At 36.3% G+C, this 19,007-nt stretch overlaps 1 protein-coding gene across 39 annotated transcripts in view; it reads right to left on the bottom strand.

Moving 5' to 3' along the window:
• FIP1L1 (factor interacting with PAPOLA and CPSF1) overlaps positions 1-18,113 on the bottom strand; it is a gene marked incomplete at its 5' end in the record, with an annotated part of 65,905 nt that extends 47,792 nt beyond the window's left edge. For 11 of the 39 annotated variants that reach the window (XM_079702482.1, XM_079702477.1, XM_079702458.1 and 8 more), the window contains 8 exons: positions 5,598-5,728; positions 6,428-6,535; positions 7,077-7,141; positions 11,900-12,003; positions 13,115-13,172; positions 16,668-16,707; positions 16,811-16,855; positions 18,029-18,113. In XM_079702482.1, coding sequence (XP_079558608.1) covers positions 5,598-5,728; positions 6,428-6,535; positions 7,077-7,141; positions 11,900-12,003; positions 13,115-13,172; positions 16,668-16,707; positions 16,811-16,855; positions 18,029-18,113 — 636 coding nt within the window. Of the gene's footprint in view, positions 1-5,237; positions 5,307-5,597; positions 5,729-6,427; positions 6,536-7,076; positions 7,142-11,899; positions 12,004-13,114; positions 13,173-16,667; positions 16,708-16,810; positions 16,856-18,028 lie in introns of all 39 variants that reach the window. The other 28 variants (XM_079702448.1, XM_079702476.1, XM_079702454.1 and 25 more) reach the window with 7 other exon arrangements.
• Between the last annotated feature and the right edge of the window lie 894 nt (positions 18,114-19,007).

Raw genomic sequence — 19,007 nt, 5'->3', positions numbered from 1 at the left:
GAGTCCGCCTGCCGATGCAGGGACACGTGTTCGTGCCCCGGTCCGGGAAGATCCCACATGCCACGGAGCGGCTAGGCCCGAGAGCCATGGCCGCTGAGCCTGCGCGTCCGGAGCCTGTGCTCCGCAACGGGAGAGGCCACAACAGTGAGAAGCCCGCGTACCGCAAAAAAAAAAAAAAAAAAAAAAAAAAAAAAAAAAAAGTTGGGATCTGGGGCTTCCCTGGCGGCGCAGTGGTTGAGATCTTCCCTATCCAGGAAGATCCCACTGCCGCGAAGTGGCTGGGCCCGTGAGCCATGGCCGCTGGGCCTGCACGCCGGAGCCTGTGCTCCGCAATGGGAGAGGCCACAACAGTGGGAGGCCCGCGTACCGCAAAAAAAAAAAAAAAAAAAAAAGTTGGGATCTGGAGAGCAACTGGAACCCTAGTACTGGAGCAGATCAGCAAATCTGGTCTCACAGAAAGGGAGCTCTACTGGGCACCAGAAGGCCTAGACACTAGTCTCTGCTCTTGAGGCTTTGAGAAAGTCTTTAATCCTTCTATCCCTATTATCAAATACCAGTAACAACTACTCAGTCTATTTCATCAAGCTCTTGTGATGATCAGGTGAGATAATGGGAAACCACTTCATAAACGTGGGGTATTAATGTTATTCTGTCAAAAACTACATAAAGATGAATATCTCTGGAAAGGCAATTTAAAGAAAGTAATAAAGATAAAATAATATGTTAAATCTTAAAAATAAACAAACACATAAGTAAACAAATAAATAATAAAAATTGGGAAGGAGGAAGGGAGAAGGGTTGGAAAGAAGTAGAAAGAGGGGCAAGAGATTATAAATTAAAGAGTATTTACAATAGGGGAAGAAGTGAGAAAAGGTATCAGAAGACATGGTACATTTTCAAACATGTAAAAATTGCTTGTGTTTCCTAACTTAGATTTCTTTTCTTGTTAATTTCTTCATAATATACTCATTATACTAAACAATTCTGAAAATCTTTACCATTTTAGCAACCCTCCTAATCACCCTGCATTATCATTATCACTCTGTCTTCAGATGTTGCACTCAGCATTACATAGACTCAAAACTTGTTTAATCACAACATAATGAGATTATTTTTTCCACATGATCTAATATTTTAAGAAATGACTGTAAGACATTATGACTGATTTTATAAAAACAAATTATCAGATTTTTACTCAAATTATGCTGAAACTTTATTATTTTGTAAAATTTCCTTGAACTGCCCTTCACAGCATTATTTATAAAAGTTTAATACTACAAAATAATATCTAAAAAGAAATTATTCTGAAACACCCAAATAATGGATTATGCAACTATTTATAAAGTGTTATTTATCAAAAAACTTTAATAACCTAGGAAAACATTTACATGTTAAGATGAAAAAAGAAAAAATAGAAAATCACATAAATTATTTATTACAATTTTGTTTCAACCCACAAGAACAAAAAGACTGGGAAGGCAACAAAAGTTAGGACTTTGAAAGCAGATGAAAAAATCGTAACTGAGCAGACCAAAGAATCGGAATCCTAAGTCAGCAATGAGAAAGCAAAGACATTGATTTTCACAGCAAGACCCGCAAAGATTCAGGAACTGATAACTCTAGCTCCCAGAACATTTCAAGCAGCCAAATATAAATATAAACCCTCTAGGCAGGATACTAGAATTTCTTCTCTGAAAACTCAGATTATCACAAAAAGAAAAAACAAAAAGTAAAACAAAGATAAAGATACTGACATAGGAGACTGTGAGAAAAACTTTACCCCTACAGTAAAGCCTACAATCAACAAGTTCTACCCAAATGCACAGAGCTTCCAATCACCTTTTCAGTGGCCCGTTCTCTCGTGAGTTAATAATGGGCAAGGATCAACAAATACTTGAGAAAAGTCAGTCAGAAGCCAAAAACAATAAACTTAAAGATGAACTTGTAGAAAACAGACCTTGCACAAAAAGAAAACCTAACAGAAACAATCTATCATTAACATTAAGATCTTTTGAAAGATAGAGGGAGGAAAAAATACTGCATTACTGAATACGAATAGGCTAAAGTTAAATACTGAAGGAAAATCTTCTTGGATATTCAAAAATACAATAGCAGGAATGAAAAAGTGAACAGAAGCATTCTAAGGCTGAAGAAATCTCCCAGATAAAGAGAAAGGAAAAGAGAAAAACTAAGAAAATTAAAGGAAGCAGCATAAGGAGGTCCAATTTTTGAATAAGAGGTCCAAAAGGCAGATGAAAGCAGAGGAAAAGTAAAAAAAAAAAATAATAACAACAACATAAGAAAATATCCTAGAAATGAAGGATATGTACTTCCAGATTAAAAAGGTACAAATGAAAGCTTGGTACAATGACTGATAACAGACCAAGACACATGCTTATGAAATTCACAACAATGGAGACAAAACTCATACATGCTTCCACAGAGGAAAAAAAAACATCTGTGCAGGTGTGCACCCATTCTCACTAGTCACTCCTCTCTTGCCCTCACCCCAAATTATGTAATTATACAACTGCTTTTGTACCCAGTTGAGTGATTTTATTTTTATACTTATTAAATTTCATCTTTCATTTTGCTAAAAAATATATTAAAAATATTTTATATTGAAGAATATAAAAAGACTTTAAGAATGTTAAAATGTTGATAAATCACTTGAGACACTGCCATAATAAACACATGGCAGTTCACTTGTACTATTCTATCTACCTGTTAGAATGTTTGAAAATTTACTTAATAAAAAGTAAAAAAAATTATTTTAAAGATGCTGATGAGTTGCCTGTCTCTCACTTGACTAAGGATGAAAAAATATCTTTGTAGTAGATATGAAAATAGCTTAAATTTTGATTCTTAAATTTGTTCCTTTGTCCATCCACCAGTATCAGTCTGGGTCTTTCTTCATTTCGTACCTATAGTACTCCAACAGCTCCCTATCTAGTCTCTGTCTCCCTTTTTCCCTCTTACATTCTATAGCTTACCCTGGTACCAGTTCTTTTTCTAAAAACCAGATTTGCTCATACTATCTCCTACCCAAAAACTTACAAATGGCTTCCTACTGCCCATACATATGTCTGCAAGCTAGTTTTAGATTAAGATCTTTCTCATCATTTCTACCATTTCCAGGTTTCTCTCCTCTATCTCTCATCTACCCCAACTCTCCTTTAATGCTATTTGGTTTTGTTCACATTGCTCTCTCTGCCTACAATGTTCTATACTCCCCTGTCTCCTACTAACGAAAACTCACTCATTTTTCACTTATCACATCCCATTTGAATCCTTCTAGACTCTGCAATGCAGGATAACCCAATCTCTCCTCTACACTCCCTACTGCATTTTGTCAATACACCAACATAACACTTGTCACAATACATCATGGTTACTAGTTCACATGTACACATCATTCAGATCATGAGCTCCTTGAATACAAAGATCCTCTTTTACTGTAGCATCTAGCACAGTGCTGGGCACACTGAAGGTACTCAGATACATCAAGAAAGCTGGGCAAGCTTTTTTCCTTCTATCTCTTTCTCATCAATCCTAATAATTATAGTTCAAATGGTAGATAAGTGGACAAGAGCTTGGACTTCATCCAACCACACCATACACTGCTGCCAGAATACTGTTACTATAAGTCACTCTCCTGATCACTAACAGGGAGTAACTCCTCCAATTCATCTTTCTGGTTTCTAGGCTTTCTAAAATTAAACCACACTCTACAAAGCCATGGATGTTCTTCTCCAGAAATAACTCTCTGATCCAATAAAGCTGATTTCTTAAATAATTTGACTATACCTGTCAAATTCAAGTCCTTATTCATTCAGAATTAAATAAATCAGAATGGAACAATGACCTCCTCTCACATGATCAAAAGAAACTTCAAAATAATTTTTCAGTAGACTGTATGTATATAACTTATTCACAATGGCTACCTCCAATAAGAGACCAGACCCTAAGAGTTTCTTTTTATCCTTTAGTTTTAGAAGTTTACTGCAAAAAGACAAAGTATAGAGAAGCTGGCAGTTTAAAAAGGCAGTTCTCATTTCTGTTAGAAGAAAATTAAAAGCACCATTGCAAACAAACTATTTCCTCATGAAGATAACTTTTCTAACTATTCATTGCAATCATGAAAAACAATATATTCAATGTCTCAATAAGTAGGTATCACCAAAAAGAACTTGATGACCATTTAAAATAAGATAGACATCATCACACACTTTCAAAATATTTACAGCAGAACAAGAACCAAATACTTACCCAAAGTAGGATGTAAATTAAAATTAAATTCTCTATACAGAACTGTGTCCAGCAGAGCGGCTACATCTGCGGATATAGCACATGCATTGCATAAGGCAGTATTTTGGTGGACAGGGCTGTAGCCCCAAATGGGACACAGAGAAGTTCCTGCCCACAAAAGTTCCCTGGGTATATAACCCAATCTAAAAGTCACTCCCGGTCTTCATCCCAGTGTCACTCAATACAAGAATCAAGAATTAAGAATTCAGGTAAAGGAAGAAGAGTTTACAATCAGATTTTGAAAGAAGTTTGTAGGTTGCTGTGTATCACACAAGTATGAAAATATATTATTATTCTTGGGACTGATCCTATGGAATGGAGAAGCCAGAAGTCAGACTTGATACCCAAGTGGTATCAACCTGCAAGTCCCTCATTACACCTGCTCCTTTTAATATTAACTTAAAAAATCTATGACTTTATCCTAATTTTGTTGAGTCTTTCTTGGTGACTGTCAAAGAACACCTAAGATTCTTGAGCCATCTTAAACTGCAGAAGACATTATACCAATGATTGCAGTCTCATACAGATAATAAGCAGTATGTTATCTACCTTACCATTTTTTAACAGAAAATTAGGACAAATAAGTCTCCAATTCTGATAAAGATTATAGCGGGGTCTACAATGAGTGCTTAGCCTGTTGGCATGAACTTTTATATCCTACAAGCAAACACACACTTGACTCAAAATAAAATCACAACATATAGCAAGAATAGGTTTACTTTGCATTTGTTAGTATAATAGGCTATAATTCACATGCTTGCAAAAGTGGAGATAAAACAACAATCAGCAAATTTGTAAGTCACCAGGAAGCTGAAGGTTTGGAAAAAAGGTAGCTATTTCCACTTTAATCTTGTCCCTTGAGTAGTGGTATGGGAGCAGACTCAAGAACAAAAAATGAGAGCAACCAAGGATAATTTACTAAAATTCACCTTAAAAAGATTGAATCTGCCATCTTGGATCTCTGCACCTGGTGTAACTTCCATAGTACAGTCTTCGGCCTAAGTTAAATAACATATTCCCCATTAAGATACCACATAATTTTTAATTGATAGGCCACATAAAGACAAACCAGCTGTGGCTAGTCTGTGAATTGAAACTAAAAACATCAGATAATCATTAATATAAAACTCTGAAAGGGAAGGAAGGGAAAAAAAACAAACACAGTAAAATGGAATTTTTAAACTATCATATAGCATTTAACCACCTTTACAGGGAAAAACTGATGTATTTAGGGAGCAAAACTGGGATGGTAGAAAAGGCTGGGGTATTTTGGAATATTTACTAATTACCGTAATTTTATTTGTAGTAGAGGTAACTGGTATAACTTCCAGTCCCATTCGTATCCTCTTTTGTTTTTCACAGTAAGCTTTCCAGGTATCTTCATTAAACCCATAATTAAAATAATCAGAAAGATCAGCACCTAAAGATAAAACACTTTTAGTGTACAAATATTTCAATTCTATTTTTATGCAGCACATAAAATATAATAAACTGTAAAAATAAATTTAGAGTTCTATTAGTCTCATCTTCTAATTTTACCAATTCTCCCAATTACTATCATAAAGCAACAGGACTATACAAATTTTTGATCAAAATTACTCCCTTTAGAAATGGCATTATAGGGTAAGCTGGGACAAAGTGAGAGAGTGGCATGGACATATATACACTACCAAACATAACATAGCTAGCTAGTGGAAAGCAGCCGCATAGCACAGGGAGATCAGCTTGGTGCTTTGTGACCACCTAGAGGGGTGGGATAGGGAGGGTCAGAGGGAGGGAGATGCAAGAGGGAAGAGATAAGAGGACATATGTGTATGTATAACTGATTCACTTTGTTATAAAGCAGAAACACACCACTGCAAAGCAATTATACTCCAATAAAGATGTTAAAAAAAAAAAAGAACTGGCATTATAATAAAACAATATGTAAGTCTACTTTTATACAATGCTAGGCCACCTGTAAGATTTAATAATACAGGTTCATTATTGCTCATGTGCTTAAGATACTGAAAATTACATTTAAAAAATAATATTCTAAACTGATGCTGAAAAAAAACTTTTCTAATAATTGTTTAGACTAAAAATCTTTTGAAACTGATAGAATCCACAATAATCTTACCAGGTTTACGCCATGGTTTATCTTCAAAAGAATCCAAATCTACCTCCAAAAGTGGCACTCCATTAATGCTTCCAGGTGCATCAAGATCTACTCCTTTGACTTTCGTTCCTACTTTAGAAAATTACAAAATGAAGGAACTATATTAATAAGCTGAGAGATACCACAGACAAACAGAAAACAATGACACCTTTTTAATACTATTAGCACTAAATATGGCCAAGATTCCAAACAGAGTAGTAATGGTTACCACAAATAAAAAGTGAGGTCAAAGTTTATGGTGTAGCTATAAGATAAAATAGAGAGATTAGAGACTTCTTGTTTATAATAAGGGATTCCTGTACCAAGAAGTTAACTTCCATGTTTTAAATCATTGTCTTTGTACAGTCTGTGAGCTGTAAGAAAGGGCTGTAGAACCAAAAAACAACGGCAACAACAACAAAAAACCACACGCACGTGACAGGAACCTTATGTGACCCACACAGCCTAAACTATTCATTATCTAGCCATTTATAGAAAAGTGCCCATTCTATGATACATGGTCAAAAACTTCTCTTTTTAATTGAGCTGTAATAGCTATTAAAATCTACTCATAACCTATTCAGATATATGCCCTATTTTCTATTGATGCAAATGCAAATACAAATTTTACCTGTAGTTCCATAAACTCTTCCTCCTGTCTTGATGTTAAGATTTACAGGTGCTGTACCATAACTCCTAAAAGCAAAATAAAAAAAATTATCCTGATGCTTAAAGTAAACAAAAGCAATATATTCAACATGTACACATAAATTATATACCCACATATTAACTAGATAGACTGACACTAACTCAAACATTTTAGAAAATGTTTTAAACTAATTTAAAAAGCCTGTCACTTGCTTAATAAAAGATAAAAAAAATATTTTTAAAAAGCCTGACTAATTTTCCATCTCAAAAACCTACCTGCGATTAACTCAATATCCCACCCTAACAAACTTTCGAGAAATTTGGCTGGGAAGGGAAGAATAGTTTATATGCCTTGTTTTCACTTCCTTGCCTCCCAGTCATCCAAATGGACTTGTGAAAACTCACTGCTTCTGGTCTGCCTAACAATTTCCATCTTTTGTCTCCAATGTATTAAATTTATGAGACCTAGGTTATTCTGCTTAAAAAAATAAGGATATTCAATAAAGTATTCAAATAATTGTATAAAGATCCACTACTATAAATGCAAGAAGTATGAAGGAGCCTAAAATATATTGTTACTGTCAAGTTGTACTATTATTACCAACTTGAAAGGTTTAATCATCTCATTGACTAATTCTCTAATAAGTGCTTAAGCACCAACAATACATCACATATAGTTCTAAGCCAAGGAGAGAGAATGAGGAGCTGGACAAATATGGTTCCTGCCCCATGATGCTTACATTTCAACAAGCTAAATTCAGCACAGCCAAAGCACTTTGAGGTATCTATATATGATGCACAAAAGTCCTAGCTGTTTGAAAGTCAAAATACAAAAACCAAGGACTGTCTCCAAATGGTCCTCTTACAGAACCGCTAAAGGATAAACCAAAACAGTATTTATAAAAGGCTTACCATAGTTCATTAAATGAACTTCTTTGCTTCCCACCCAGCTACTTTCCTTCCTTCCCCATTCTGCCCTTTAAAACATTACTTTTCTTTTTTAATGCCTCCAAGCCTTCACATTCATTGTGTGTACAGAACCTTAGCTGTCTGGAAAACTGCACTTAAGTAAATCTGATACCGTTCAATAGCACCCACCATGAGGTCTCAGGCTTCTCTAGGGGCTAGATCCTACATACTTGGATGTCTACAAAAACTTAAAAATAAATGTATCAAAAAATTTTATCTTAACCTGCTCCTCCCACATTACCCATATATGGTAATACACTGTTATATACACACTGAACTACTCTAGAAAGCTCCAAGTCACTGAATCCTTTGTCTCCCTTTCTATCTACAACCAACCCATTACCCATGTTATTTCCATTTATTATTCACTCAAATACATCGAATTCTTCCATCTACCCCTATATTACTGCTGCTGGTTTAGTTTGGACTATCATCCCATCTGGATGATTACTTCAAATCTATTAACTAAGTTCTATCTAGTCCATCTCAACTACTACTGCTAGAGTTATATTTTCAAACAATGTGACCTGCCTAAAAACCTTTAAGGGTTCCATGATGACACAGCAAAAACATCCTAACTCCCCTCTTCTGTGGTTTCAAGCATCCTCTCTCATCTACCTTATCCTCCAGTCTTGTGGTTCGTCTAAGTCATGCTTCCACTACATCTAAGTAGTTTCCTCTGCCAAAGTCATCAGTCCTCTTCCTTCTGTCTCAAGAATTATTTAAACAAATTCATATATTACCTCCTCTAGGATCTTCTCTTCCACACATGTAGACTTTTTAGCAACTGTCCTCTCAAAGCTTTCAAATCACCCTGTACATGTTTCTATTCAAGCACTTACACTGCAAGTAAAGTATCTGCTCACATGTCTATCTTCCTCACTACTTTTTTTTTTTTTTTTTGCGGTATGCGGGCCTCTCAGTGCTGTGGCCTCTCCCATTGCGGAGCACAGGCTCCGGACGCGCAGGCTCAGCGGCATGTGGGATCTTCCCGGACCGGGGCACGAACCCGTGTCCCCTGCATCGGCAGGCGGACTCTCAACCACTGTGCCACCAGGGAAGCCCTTTCCTCACTACTTTTGATAAATAAGGACAGTTGATATTCCCATCATCAATTATTAGAGTGCCAAACAAACTGCCTTTGAAAAGTGTTAATGAATGAGCTGCTGAATTTCAAAGATACAGCTAAGAAACCACTCCTCTATACAAGGTAAATTATTCCTACCCTAAGATTTTATTTTCCTCATACCTTACTTACAGATACAATAAACTCTGTAACAAAAGTATGTCACCTAAAAAAAATTCTAGTCTTTACCTTCTAACAGCTTATAATAAACCAATTTAGTATTGTTCCTTGAAAACAATTTGCTCTTTAAATTTGCCTCTGAAATGCTGTGCACAAAGTAAATATTCATCAAATATTATTTTCTCCCTGGCTTTCTCTCAGTTTTCAATGGATATATCTTGAGATATTAAGGTCAAACAAGCTTTATACGCTTCAGAAAGATCTGTAACTTACTTTGAAATGCATAAAAAATACAAAATAAGGGGACTTCTCTGGTGGCACAGTGGTTAAGACTCTGCACTCCCAATGCAGGGGGCCCTGGTTCGATCCCTGGTCAGGGAACTAGATCCCACATGCAAGCCGCAACTAAGTCTTTGCATCCCACAACTAAGGAGCCCATGTGCCACAACTAAGAAGCTGGCAAGCCGCAACTAAGACCCAGCACAACTAAATAAATAAATAAAATTTAAAACAAAATAAAAAAGATGGATTGATGAGTCGGTGGAGGCATGGAGACAGGCAGGTAGGTAGATAGACAGATAGGTGATAAAGCAAACACAGCAAAATGTAAATTGTATAATCCAGGTGATGAGTAAATAAATGGGTGTTCACATCAATTCCTTAAACTTCGAGTGTTTGAAAATTTTCGTAATCAAATGTTGAGAAAAAAAGTTCAAAGACAACTGCTTTTTTAACATGCAATTTAGTGAATGAACACTTACTAAATACTTACTATATTTAAGGCAATGTAAGGAATAGGAAAATTCATAAACCACTCAAAGAATTTAGAATCTAAAGGTCATAAACACGTGCAAGCATAATTCAAACCATGAAACTGGAAACTGTTATAAGAAATAAAGTTCAGATAAAGTACTATGGGAGTCTATATGTATTTAATATTTGCATGCAAGTCCCACCCCAAAATTGGTCATATTAATAAAAAGTAATCACCATATGCTTTAATTGTTCTGTACTTGAAAATACAAATAATTTTATATTAAATATAAGTATTTACTAAATATGCAATTGATTATTATAATATTATGTTAAAGTGTTCCTTCTGCATAATGCAGATGGATAAAGGCCTATTAGCATAAAGGCTTACTAATATCATAGCTCAACACTAATTATTTACTTTAAGTGGGGATGAGGAGAACATCAAGAGTTATCCTAACTTGAATAATTTAGTCTCTTCTCAAACCTCCTCCCTAAAAAAGTTGCTAGGGTCTTAAAATTACATCAGCAGTCATTATTATAATGCAAAACTGATTATGACAACTGAATTACCTTTAAGCTTCTTTCAAATAACTTTTGAAAAAATTTCTCTACTGAAGAATAAAATATTCAAAAGGATTTATGTATATATTGGTTCATTTCAGATAAGGCTGCTTAATGAACTATAGTGCAATTAATGAAAAGTTTATATTCCCAACGCACTAGTACCACATCATACATCCAATCTGAAAAGGATAGAGAAAACGTCAACTCATATTCTACCACCATAACAAAATCAGAATCTGTACTTTATTCCCTTCCAATCTTTCTGTAAGATTCTTTATGTGCTCAATGAGTCAATGACAGTCCATTCACTTGATCCAACTTTACAGACTATAAACTTTGAGACAACCTATTGGCATAAATAGCATACAGGATAATTAACCACTTGAAAAATACATTATGAAAAGCAAAAAGAAATACTTTTGATATTGTTTTTATCGGACAAAAAAATTAAAAACCTAAACTGAAGTCTGGATAAGTAATAAAATGTAAGAACAATATAGACGTAAACAGCAATTTAAGGTTTTCTAATTCTAATTAAAGAATCTGGGGACTTCCCTGGTGGTCCAGTGGTTAAGAATCCGCCTTCCAGTGCAAGGGATGCAGGTTGGATCCCTGGTAGGGGAACTAAGATCCCACATGCCACAGGGCAACTGAGCCAGCGCACTGCTACTGAGCCCACACGCAGCAACTACAGAAGCCCTCGCTCCACAACTAGACAAGCCCGCCTGCTGCAACGAAGAGCCCATGCACCTCAACAAAGATCCTGCGTGCCGCAACTAAGACCTAATGCAGCCAAATAAACAAATAATTAAAAAAAAAAAAAAATCTGTATCACTCAATTCATTTGTAAAAACATTTCAATTTCAGGAATCAAAAACTGCTGCTTCCATGTAACTTTACCTAATTAACTTTATGTTTAAGAAAAAAATATTTTCATGGTGAAATTCCTTTTAGTCATGAGATATATTGATACTTGACATATAACACTGTATTAATTTTAGGTAAACAACATAATGATTTGATATACATATAAACTGCCAAAATGATGACAATAAGTTTAGTTAACATCCATCACCGAAGATAGTTACAAATATTTTTTTGTGTCAACAGCTTTTACCTACTGTCTTAGCAACACATCATGTGAAATTTTAACGAGTTCTTTCATATCATGGTAAGATGAAAAAATGTAAAAACATTGGAATCAACCACTGATTGATACAGACACACTACCTTTGATTTAAGCACACAGTTGTTATTTAAAAATAACTTACCCATACTGTGGTGCTCCCGTTTTAATGTCTCCTATAGTGACATGAACATCATCCTCATCATCATCACTGTCGCTATCACTATCGTCTTCAGTCTCTGTCACTTTCTATATCAACATAAACAACCACAAAATACACTGAATAATCCATTTCAATGTCCGATATGAATAACTGAAAAGGTAACCATTTTTCATTTTTTGAGCTAATTCTAGAGAAAAAGTTATAGTGCTACTACCTACTTCAACTCATTTACAACTTTGATGTTTTGCAATGATAAAAAGGGATAAGAATGTGAAGTAAAACCTTTTTTCAACATTGTCTTTTTGTAAATAACACCACATGTATTTTTTCCTACTATTTATAACTGCTCCTCTTGCACAAAGGATCTAAGGCAATGTACTAAAATACCTAGAAGATATTTTTAAAATATTTGAGGAATTCTTAGCAAAAAGAACATGAAGGTAAGAGGAAAACAACTAATTTTAAGGGTCACAGTGTCACCATTAAAAGCACCAAATAGTTAAAAAGCAGCTCACTTATTCTTGACATTCATGTACACATAGAAAAGGCCCTGCATGCAAATGATTGAGGGAATACTTTGTTTCTATGAGTAAAAGTAGGGACGTTTATGAAGGCTTTATTTTGGCTCTAAAAGGCTGTTCTGTGCTTAGTCACATAACAGTAAATTTAAAAAGTAGATCACCAAGGCTAAATACTTTTTTGTATACAAGTTCAAGCTTGCAGAATAAGAATTTCCTTCTTTTTACAAGATTAAAACGTTAAAATACTCATGGGACCAATGATTTGTTCATCCCCTAAAACATCACTTTTAACAGGCATGAGGTCAGACTGTCACTTATATAAAAAATAATTTTTTGCTAAAAAACTTGACAAACTTGGGTTGAAAGACTCAATGTCTGCCTTGAAAACCAGGCTCACTATGATCTATCTAATTGACCTATGACCACTAGGTTCCTTGGTAGCAATAAACATCAAGCCTTTGCACATGCCCCATTTCATCTGAACTCTCCTCCCACTATTTCTTCTCATGGTTACACTTTTTTGACGGCACCAGATGACACAGGAGATATAAAAGGGGCCCGATCATACAAAATACTGGCAGTCATGTTAAATTTTGGTTTTCTTCCTAAGTGAACGGGAAGCTATTGATAAAGATTTTAAACAGATAAGTAACCAGATCTCAAAGCTTTATGTTACCGGTTTAGGTACGCCATTTTCAGGAGTTTCATCTTCAATTCCCGATGGAGGATTAGCACTACAAACAACAAAAGTAAGTACACAACTGGTATTACTTTTCTGAAGTACAGATGGAGCATACTAGTATTTTTAATCTATGTCTGATAGTTTCCTGAAATTACTGTCTCCACCAGAGACGAAAAAAGATGGTAAAAACTGCCTGTCCTATTCTGCTATTCCTAATGCCCTACATAAAATGTGTACACTCAACACTGGAAGTAGAATGGAATTGCCTCCACAATTTGTTAATGATGCCAAATTTGCAATTTGACGGTGAGGTATAATTTGAGTTTTTACATTTTTAAAATATGCATCATACTTAATCAATATTATTTATCCTAAAACTACACTGAACTTCAAGGTACTCTAGGAATTGCCAAGGGCTATGTAACACACACAGTTTCCTCTTCTCCCTGGTGCCCAAGGAACTCAGATGTGCGGTATGATGACGTTAACTCAGTACTGAGTTAACACACATGCTTCTTCCTAGTTTTCTGTTTCATCAGTCTTATTGGATATATGTCCTTTGTTGTATAAAAAACAAATTTTAAGATTTAAAAAAAAGTTTACTTTCATGTAAAGACTGCCTTCGAATTTGACACTAAGGAGCTCCAGACCTAATTTTGATGCATTAAAAAATAATTACTTTTTAAAAGCCAGTTAATACTTGAATTTGCCCTGTTACAACAAAATTGACATATAACAATAAACACTTATTCTCAAGAGACTCAAGCATATGGCCATTAACCATGAAATAAAACTTTTAGTACCACGGTGCAAATGGTTCCTTATATTTTTAATAATTATGATTTTGAAAGTGGGAATTAACAATTAACCTCATTTTATAGATAAAGAAATTGAAATACAAGGCCACTGACAATTATTTAGTAGCATTTCTAGGAAAAATGTCTAGATGTTGATATAGTTCAAAGCTCTTTTCACTGGGTTTCTGCTTATCTCTTCTAAACTTCACTTTTTGTCAAGCAGTTTCTATATAAACCAATTTAAACTCTATAGTGGTATTCTGTAACACAATCTCCAAACAAAGCAAAATGAAGGACAAAACCTGAAAACTTATCTGTTAAATTTTCATAGTTCTACTGCTTGACCCCCCCAAAAAAAATGCAATTATAATTATACAGTACACTTCTCAGATGTAAGTTGAGCTTGTTCTTTATGTCACAGAACAGTATGTTTAGCCACAACTTGGATATATAACAAGACAATCAGAGACAGCACAGTGCAATGGTTAAGAACAGTTTTAACGATGGGCTAATCACAAAGAAGCTGGGGAAAACTCTAATAGCAAAGACTCGGCTCAGTTAGGGCAACGAAGTAGGTACCGCACTGTATAGCAGAACACAGGTTTGGCAGAGCTCTCTTCCCCAATAGACTTTTTAAAGTTTTAATTCTCTATCACCATTAAAACACTAAAACATGATAAAATTATAAGCTTTATCTAGAAAAATAACATTTTAAGGGTAGATCTTTTCCTTTGGATGAAATAAACTTAATAGCTTTCCAGATAAAGTGTTAATAAGGAATATGAAGACATTTTGACAGTGATAGGGAAGGGAGAAGGGTTCCTCTCCAATCAATTTAATCAAGCTGTGTATTGAGGAATTAAGGAATACTTAATCAGAAAACACACTTCAAGAATTGTAGCCAAGAACTAATATTAACAAAGTAAAATAAAAATTAGTTCACAAAAATGTGTATCTGATTGTTATCATTAATTTCTTGATCAACTGAAAAAACAGGGTATGAAGAAATATTACTTTCATAACTATTAAACTACACAAATCCCAACTCTGTGGTTAACTGAGAGTAGGGTTAGGAACTGGGTTGGATACATCCATTTCAAAACTAAATGACAAGGGCTTCCTTAGTGGTCCAGTGGTTAAGACTCCAAGCTTCCACTGCAGAGGGTGGGGGGTTCGATCCCAGGGGGATGTTCCACATGCCACCAAAGGTGGACAAAAACAAAAAACAAAAAACCCTAAATGACAAGATTTCAGATGATACAGCAATGAATAAAAGAAAAAACAAACCAAAAAAATAAATAAAAACAAAAAAAAAATCTTCCAACATAGTGGTATTTTTAAGCGAGGAACAATAATCTCAGCACCCCCTGAGCTGTTTCCACTTCTCACTTCTTCCCTCCATTAACTTTTTAAAAAATAACAGCTTTGAGATACAATTCATATACCACACAATCCACTCATTTGAAGGTTTATACCACTCACAGTCCACTGAAAGGTTTTTAAGTATATTTACAGAATAGTGTACGTATGTATGTATGTATGCATCTATCTAATTCCAGAACATTTTCATCACCCTAAAAAGAAACCTTATATATTTGTAGTCGCTCTCCATTTTCCCCTGTCCTGGTAACTACTACTTTCTGTCTCTTTGGATGTACCTATTGTGTACATCTAATATAATAAGAAATACAATATGTAGTTCTTTGTGACCGGCTTCTTTCATTTAGCATGTTTTCAAGGTTCATCCATGTTGTAACACATATCAGTACTTAATTTCTTTTTACTGCCAAATAGTATTTCACTGTATGGATATACCACTTTTCTAAATCTATCCATTTGATGGACACTTGGGTTATTTCCATTTTTTGGCTATTATGAAGAATGCTGCTATATATGGTAGCTCTAAGTTTAACCTTTAGAGGAACTATCAGACTGTTTTCCATAATAGTTGCACCATTTTACAATCCTACCATCAGTGTCTAAGGGTTCCAATTTCTCCGTATCTTCACAAGCACCTGTTAACTATCTGTCTTTTTGATTATAGCCATCCTAGTGGGTGTGAAGTCGTATTTCTTCCTCTTTTTAAACCCAAATATTCTTTAAAAGTCCTTTTTGTAATCACGCTTCCCCCATTATAAGACACTAAGGCATCTGGTCAGTGATGTCAGCATATCCATGTACTTGTATCCATGAGCTATTCTGAAATTCAGAATAAGTTTCTGGCTCCCTGATATGTTCTGTAAATGATACTCAGATCTTTCTAGTAATCTAACAGAGGCAATCAATCTTATAACAAATTCATTAATTCCACTTCGAATTTTAAATAAATACGAAACATTGAAATTATAACCACAATGCATTACACCATCAAAAATATTAAGCTGTAAAAGTAGTTACCCAAGGAATTCTTTATTTTAAAAAATTTTTTAAGTTAAAACTTTTTTTCTTAGTAGTCTGATGGTTATACTGTATACTCCACTACTGAGCTCATTTAAGAGTACAAAGTTACTTAATAGTGAAAAACATCCAAACCCTTACTTCAAAAACATTTTGTCCCCTAGGCTACTAGCAAATAAACAGAATTGGTATTACATCCTGAAATAGTAATAAACTATAAAGGACTCAGTGTCTTGCTATCTTTGTCAAAATGTAATCAAGCCAATGATTATAACAAAATAATTCTGACGATCTGTTGACAGAACCACTGTACCGCACAATCTGCAAAAGCATCAACAAGAAATTTCACTAACCTGGCATTTTCTTCTTCTGGCCTTTCAACTTCATTTTCATCTACCAAAAAAAATACATAAATAAATAAATAAAATTAACAAACAATCCACTCTTAAAGAAACCAGTATTATGAAAATCTGAAGTGATCATCACAAGCACTAACCTAGGTCCTTTGCCAAATCACTGTGCACATGCACGTCCCATGGGCCTATAAGCACATCCAAAGTTAGATCACCTTATAATGACTTAACAAGATATATCTTTTATGAAAAATAAAGAAATTTAAAAAATCAGACTTTACTTCTATAAAAATAAACTTAAGAAGTATTAAAGATTTCTAGACCTTTGTAAAAGAAACCCTATACATTTACATTTCAAACAGTACTACAAATGCTAAATCTTGCCGCCAAAGATAACGTATTTTACAAGTTTATCAAAGTTTGTCGAAGTCACATCATCAAGGAGCTGCGTGGTGCCCAAACGTGCACTTTTACTAAACTATCCTAAAGACAATCAAGAATACGCATTTTAGGCAAGGAACAAACATTGACTTTCAAATCTAGTACCGGCAACAGACAAGAAGGGACTGTGACTTCATGGAAGTTAAAAGCCAGATGTCAAACAACTCCCTTTCAAGGGGGAAGTAAGAGATGAATAAACTTATTTTATGAAAAAGATATACACGAGGTGATACTGAAATCCATAAACCTAAGGGACATGAGGTACTTCTATGTGGGTTAAAACGCAGTCTCTTAAAAAAGAAAAACTTCACCTTAATACAGGAGACATTCGGGGTTTTCTTTATGGGCCATAATGTATTCCATCTCTTTCTTTCTCTCTCTTTTAATTAATTATTTTTAAAGCACGACTTTCACACAAGGAGGTACCCTTGCAGGTGCATTCCATACAAACTGACCATCAAGAAACAAGACGTTAGTTTTACATCATCAACTTTATTTATCTATTATTACAGAATGACTGTTCCTGGGACAGGAAGGGCATCCCACAGTCAAGGGGCAAGAGACACACCAACCAGCTTAGAATCGATATAAGAAAACAAGAGGAAAGAGCACAGAGGCGAGGCGGCCGAGAAGCCCGGGTGGAGTGGACGGCGAGGCTGGGGGCCCGGCCCCTAGCCCCCTGCTCAGCAGGGTCCCAGCCGCCACCTGGTGGGTGCGTGTTGGGGGCGTGGGCTGAGCGGGAGGAGGCAAGGGGGGCGGGGGACGCGCACGCCGCGCTCGGCCTAAGTCAGGCCGCATGAGGCCCCATGCAAGAGGCCCCAGGCGGCGGCGTGAGGGCCCCAGGACGCCGGCCGTTTGCGGGCCGGGAAGGGAGGCCTGAGAGAACCCGGGAGAGAGAGAAGGGACAGGAAGTTCCGTACCGCCATAGAGCCACTCTTCCTCCTCATCCCCTCCGGTCCCGCCGCTCAGCTCCGACACTAGGCGCTCGACCTCGCCGGCCGACATGGCCGCCCCGAGCACAACTTAAAGGCGGCGATCAACGGCCCCCTCCAACCCTTCCCCAGCCTCGCTGCCCGGGGTTTCGAGAGGGGCGCGAACCCGCCGGCGAGCGAACGAAGAAGGCGCGAGACTCAAATCCGGGGTAGATGGCCCCGGCAGCGGAGGCGGCAAAGAACACGACTCCGGCGCCGCGCCGCCCGCGCAAACGCACGCGCAGCAGCACCCAAGCAGCTCGGAGTCTCTAGGTGGCTTCGCTTCCGCGGCGGCGGCCACCTGAGCCTGGTTGCGCCTGCGCACCGTAGTTGGCCCCGCCCCCACGGGATCTCGCTTGCATTTTAGCGTGGCTTTCTCCTGTGACGTCCTACGTAGGCTACGATTCCCCTCCCCCAACGTTCCTTCTGATAACCTGTATTGCTGTTGCTGGAGAGTGTACCGTGGTTACTTTCTGCGTTTGTTGCTTGCTTTCTCGTTTTGTTTTGTTTTTATTAAATCTTCCGGAAGGCCTTGTTTCATTCTTTACTTGTATCAGACTTGATCCAGAATCGTTGCCTTATCAGTCCCTGTTTCTCCTTAGAGAAGAAATCATAATTCATGCCCACTTAACTGAAAAATTAATTTTAACAGCAAACAAAAGCCAAACTAAAAAATGAATAATGCATTCTCGTTGTCAAAAAGTCAAAGACCTTCTCATCCACTACCCTCCTTTCCAGAAGTAGCCCTTTTTTTTCTGTTTCACGTGCAGCATTATGAAATTTTATACATATTTGCTACACGTGTATTGTTTTGGTGAAAGAACCTGAGATTAATGAGTCTTAAGGGGTACAATATTGTATGTATCATTGTGTAGATTTTTTTATTTGATTGGTTGGTTTGTTTTTTTCCTCAGCAGTGTCTTGGAGG

This window comes from Hyperoodon ampullatus (assembly GCF_949752795.1).
Source record: "Hyperoodon ampullatus genome assembly, chromosome: 1".
NCBI lineage: Eukaryota > Metazoa > Chordata > Mammalia > Artiodactyla > Ziphiidae > Hyperoodon > Hyperoodon ampullatus.
This window is presented reverse-complemented; position numbering and strand designations above follow the sequence as displayed.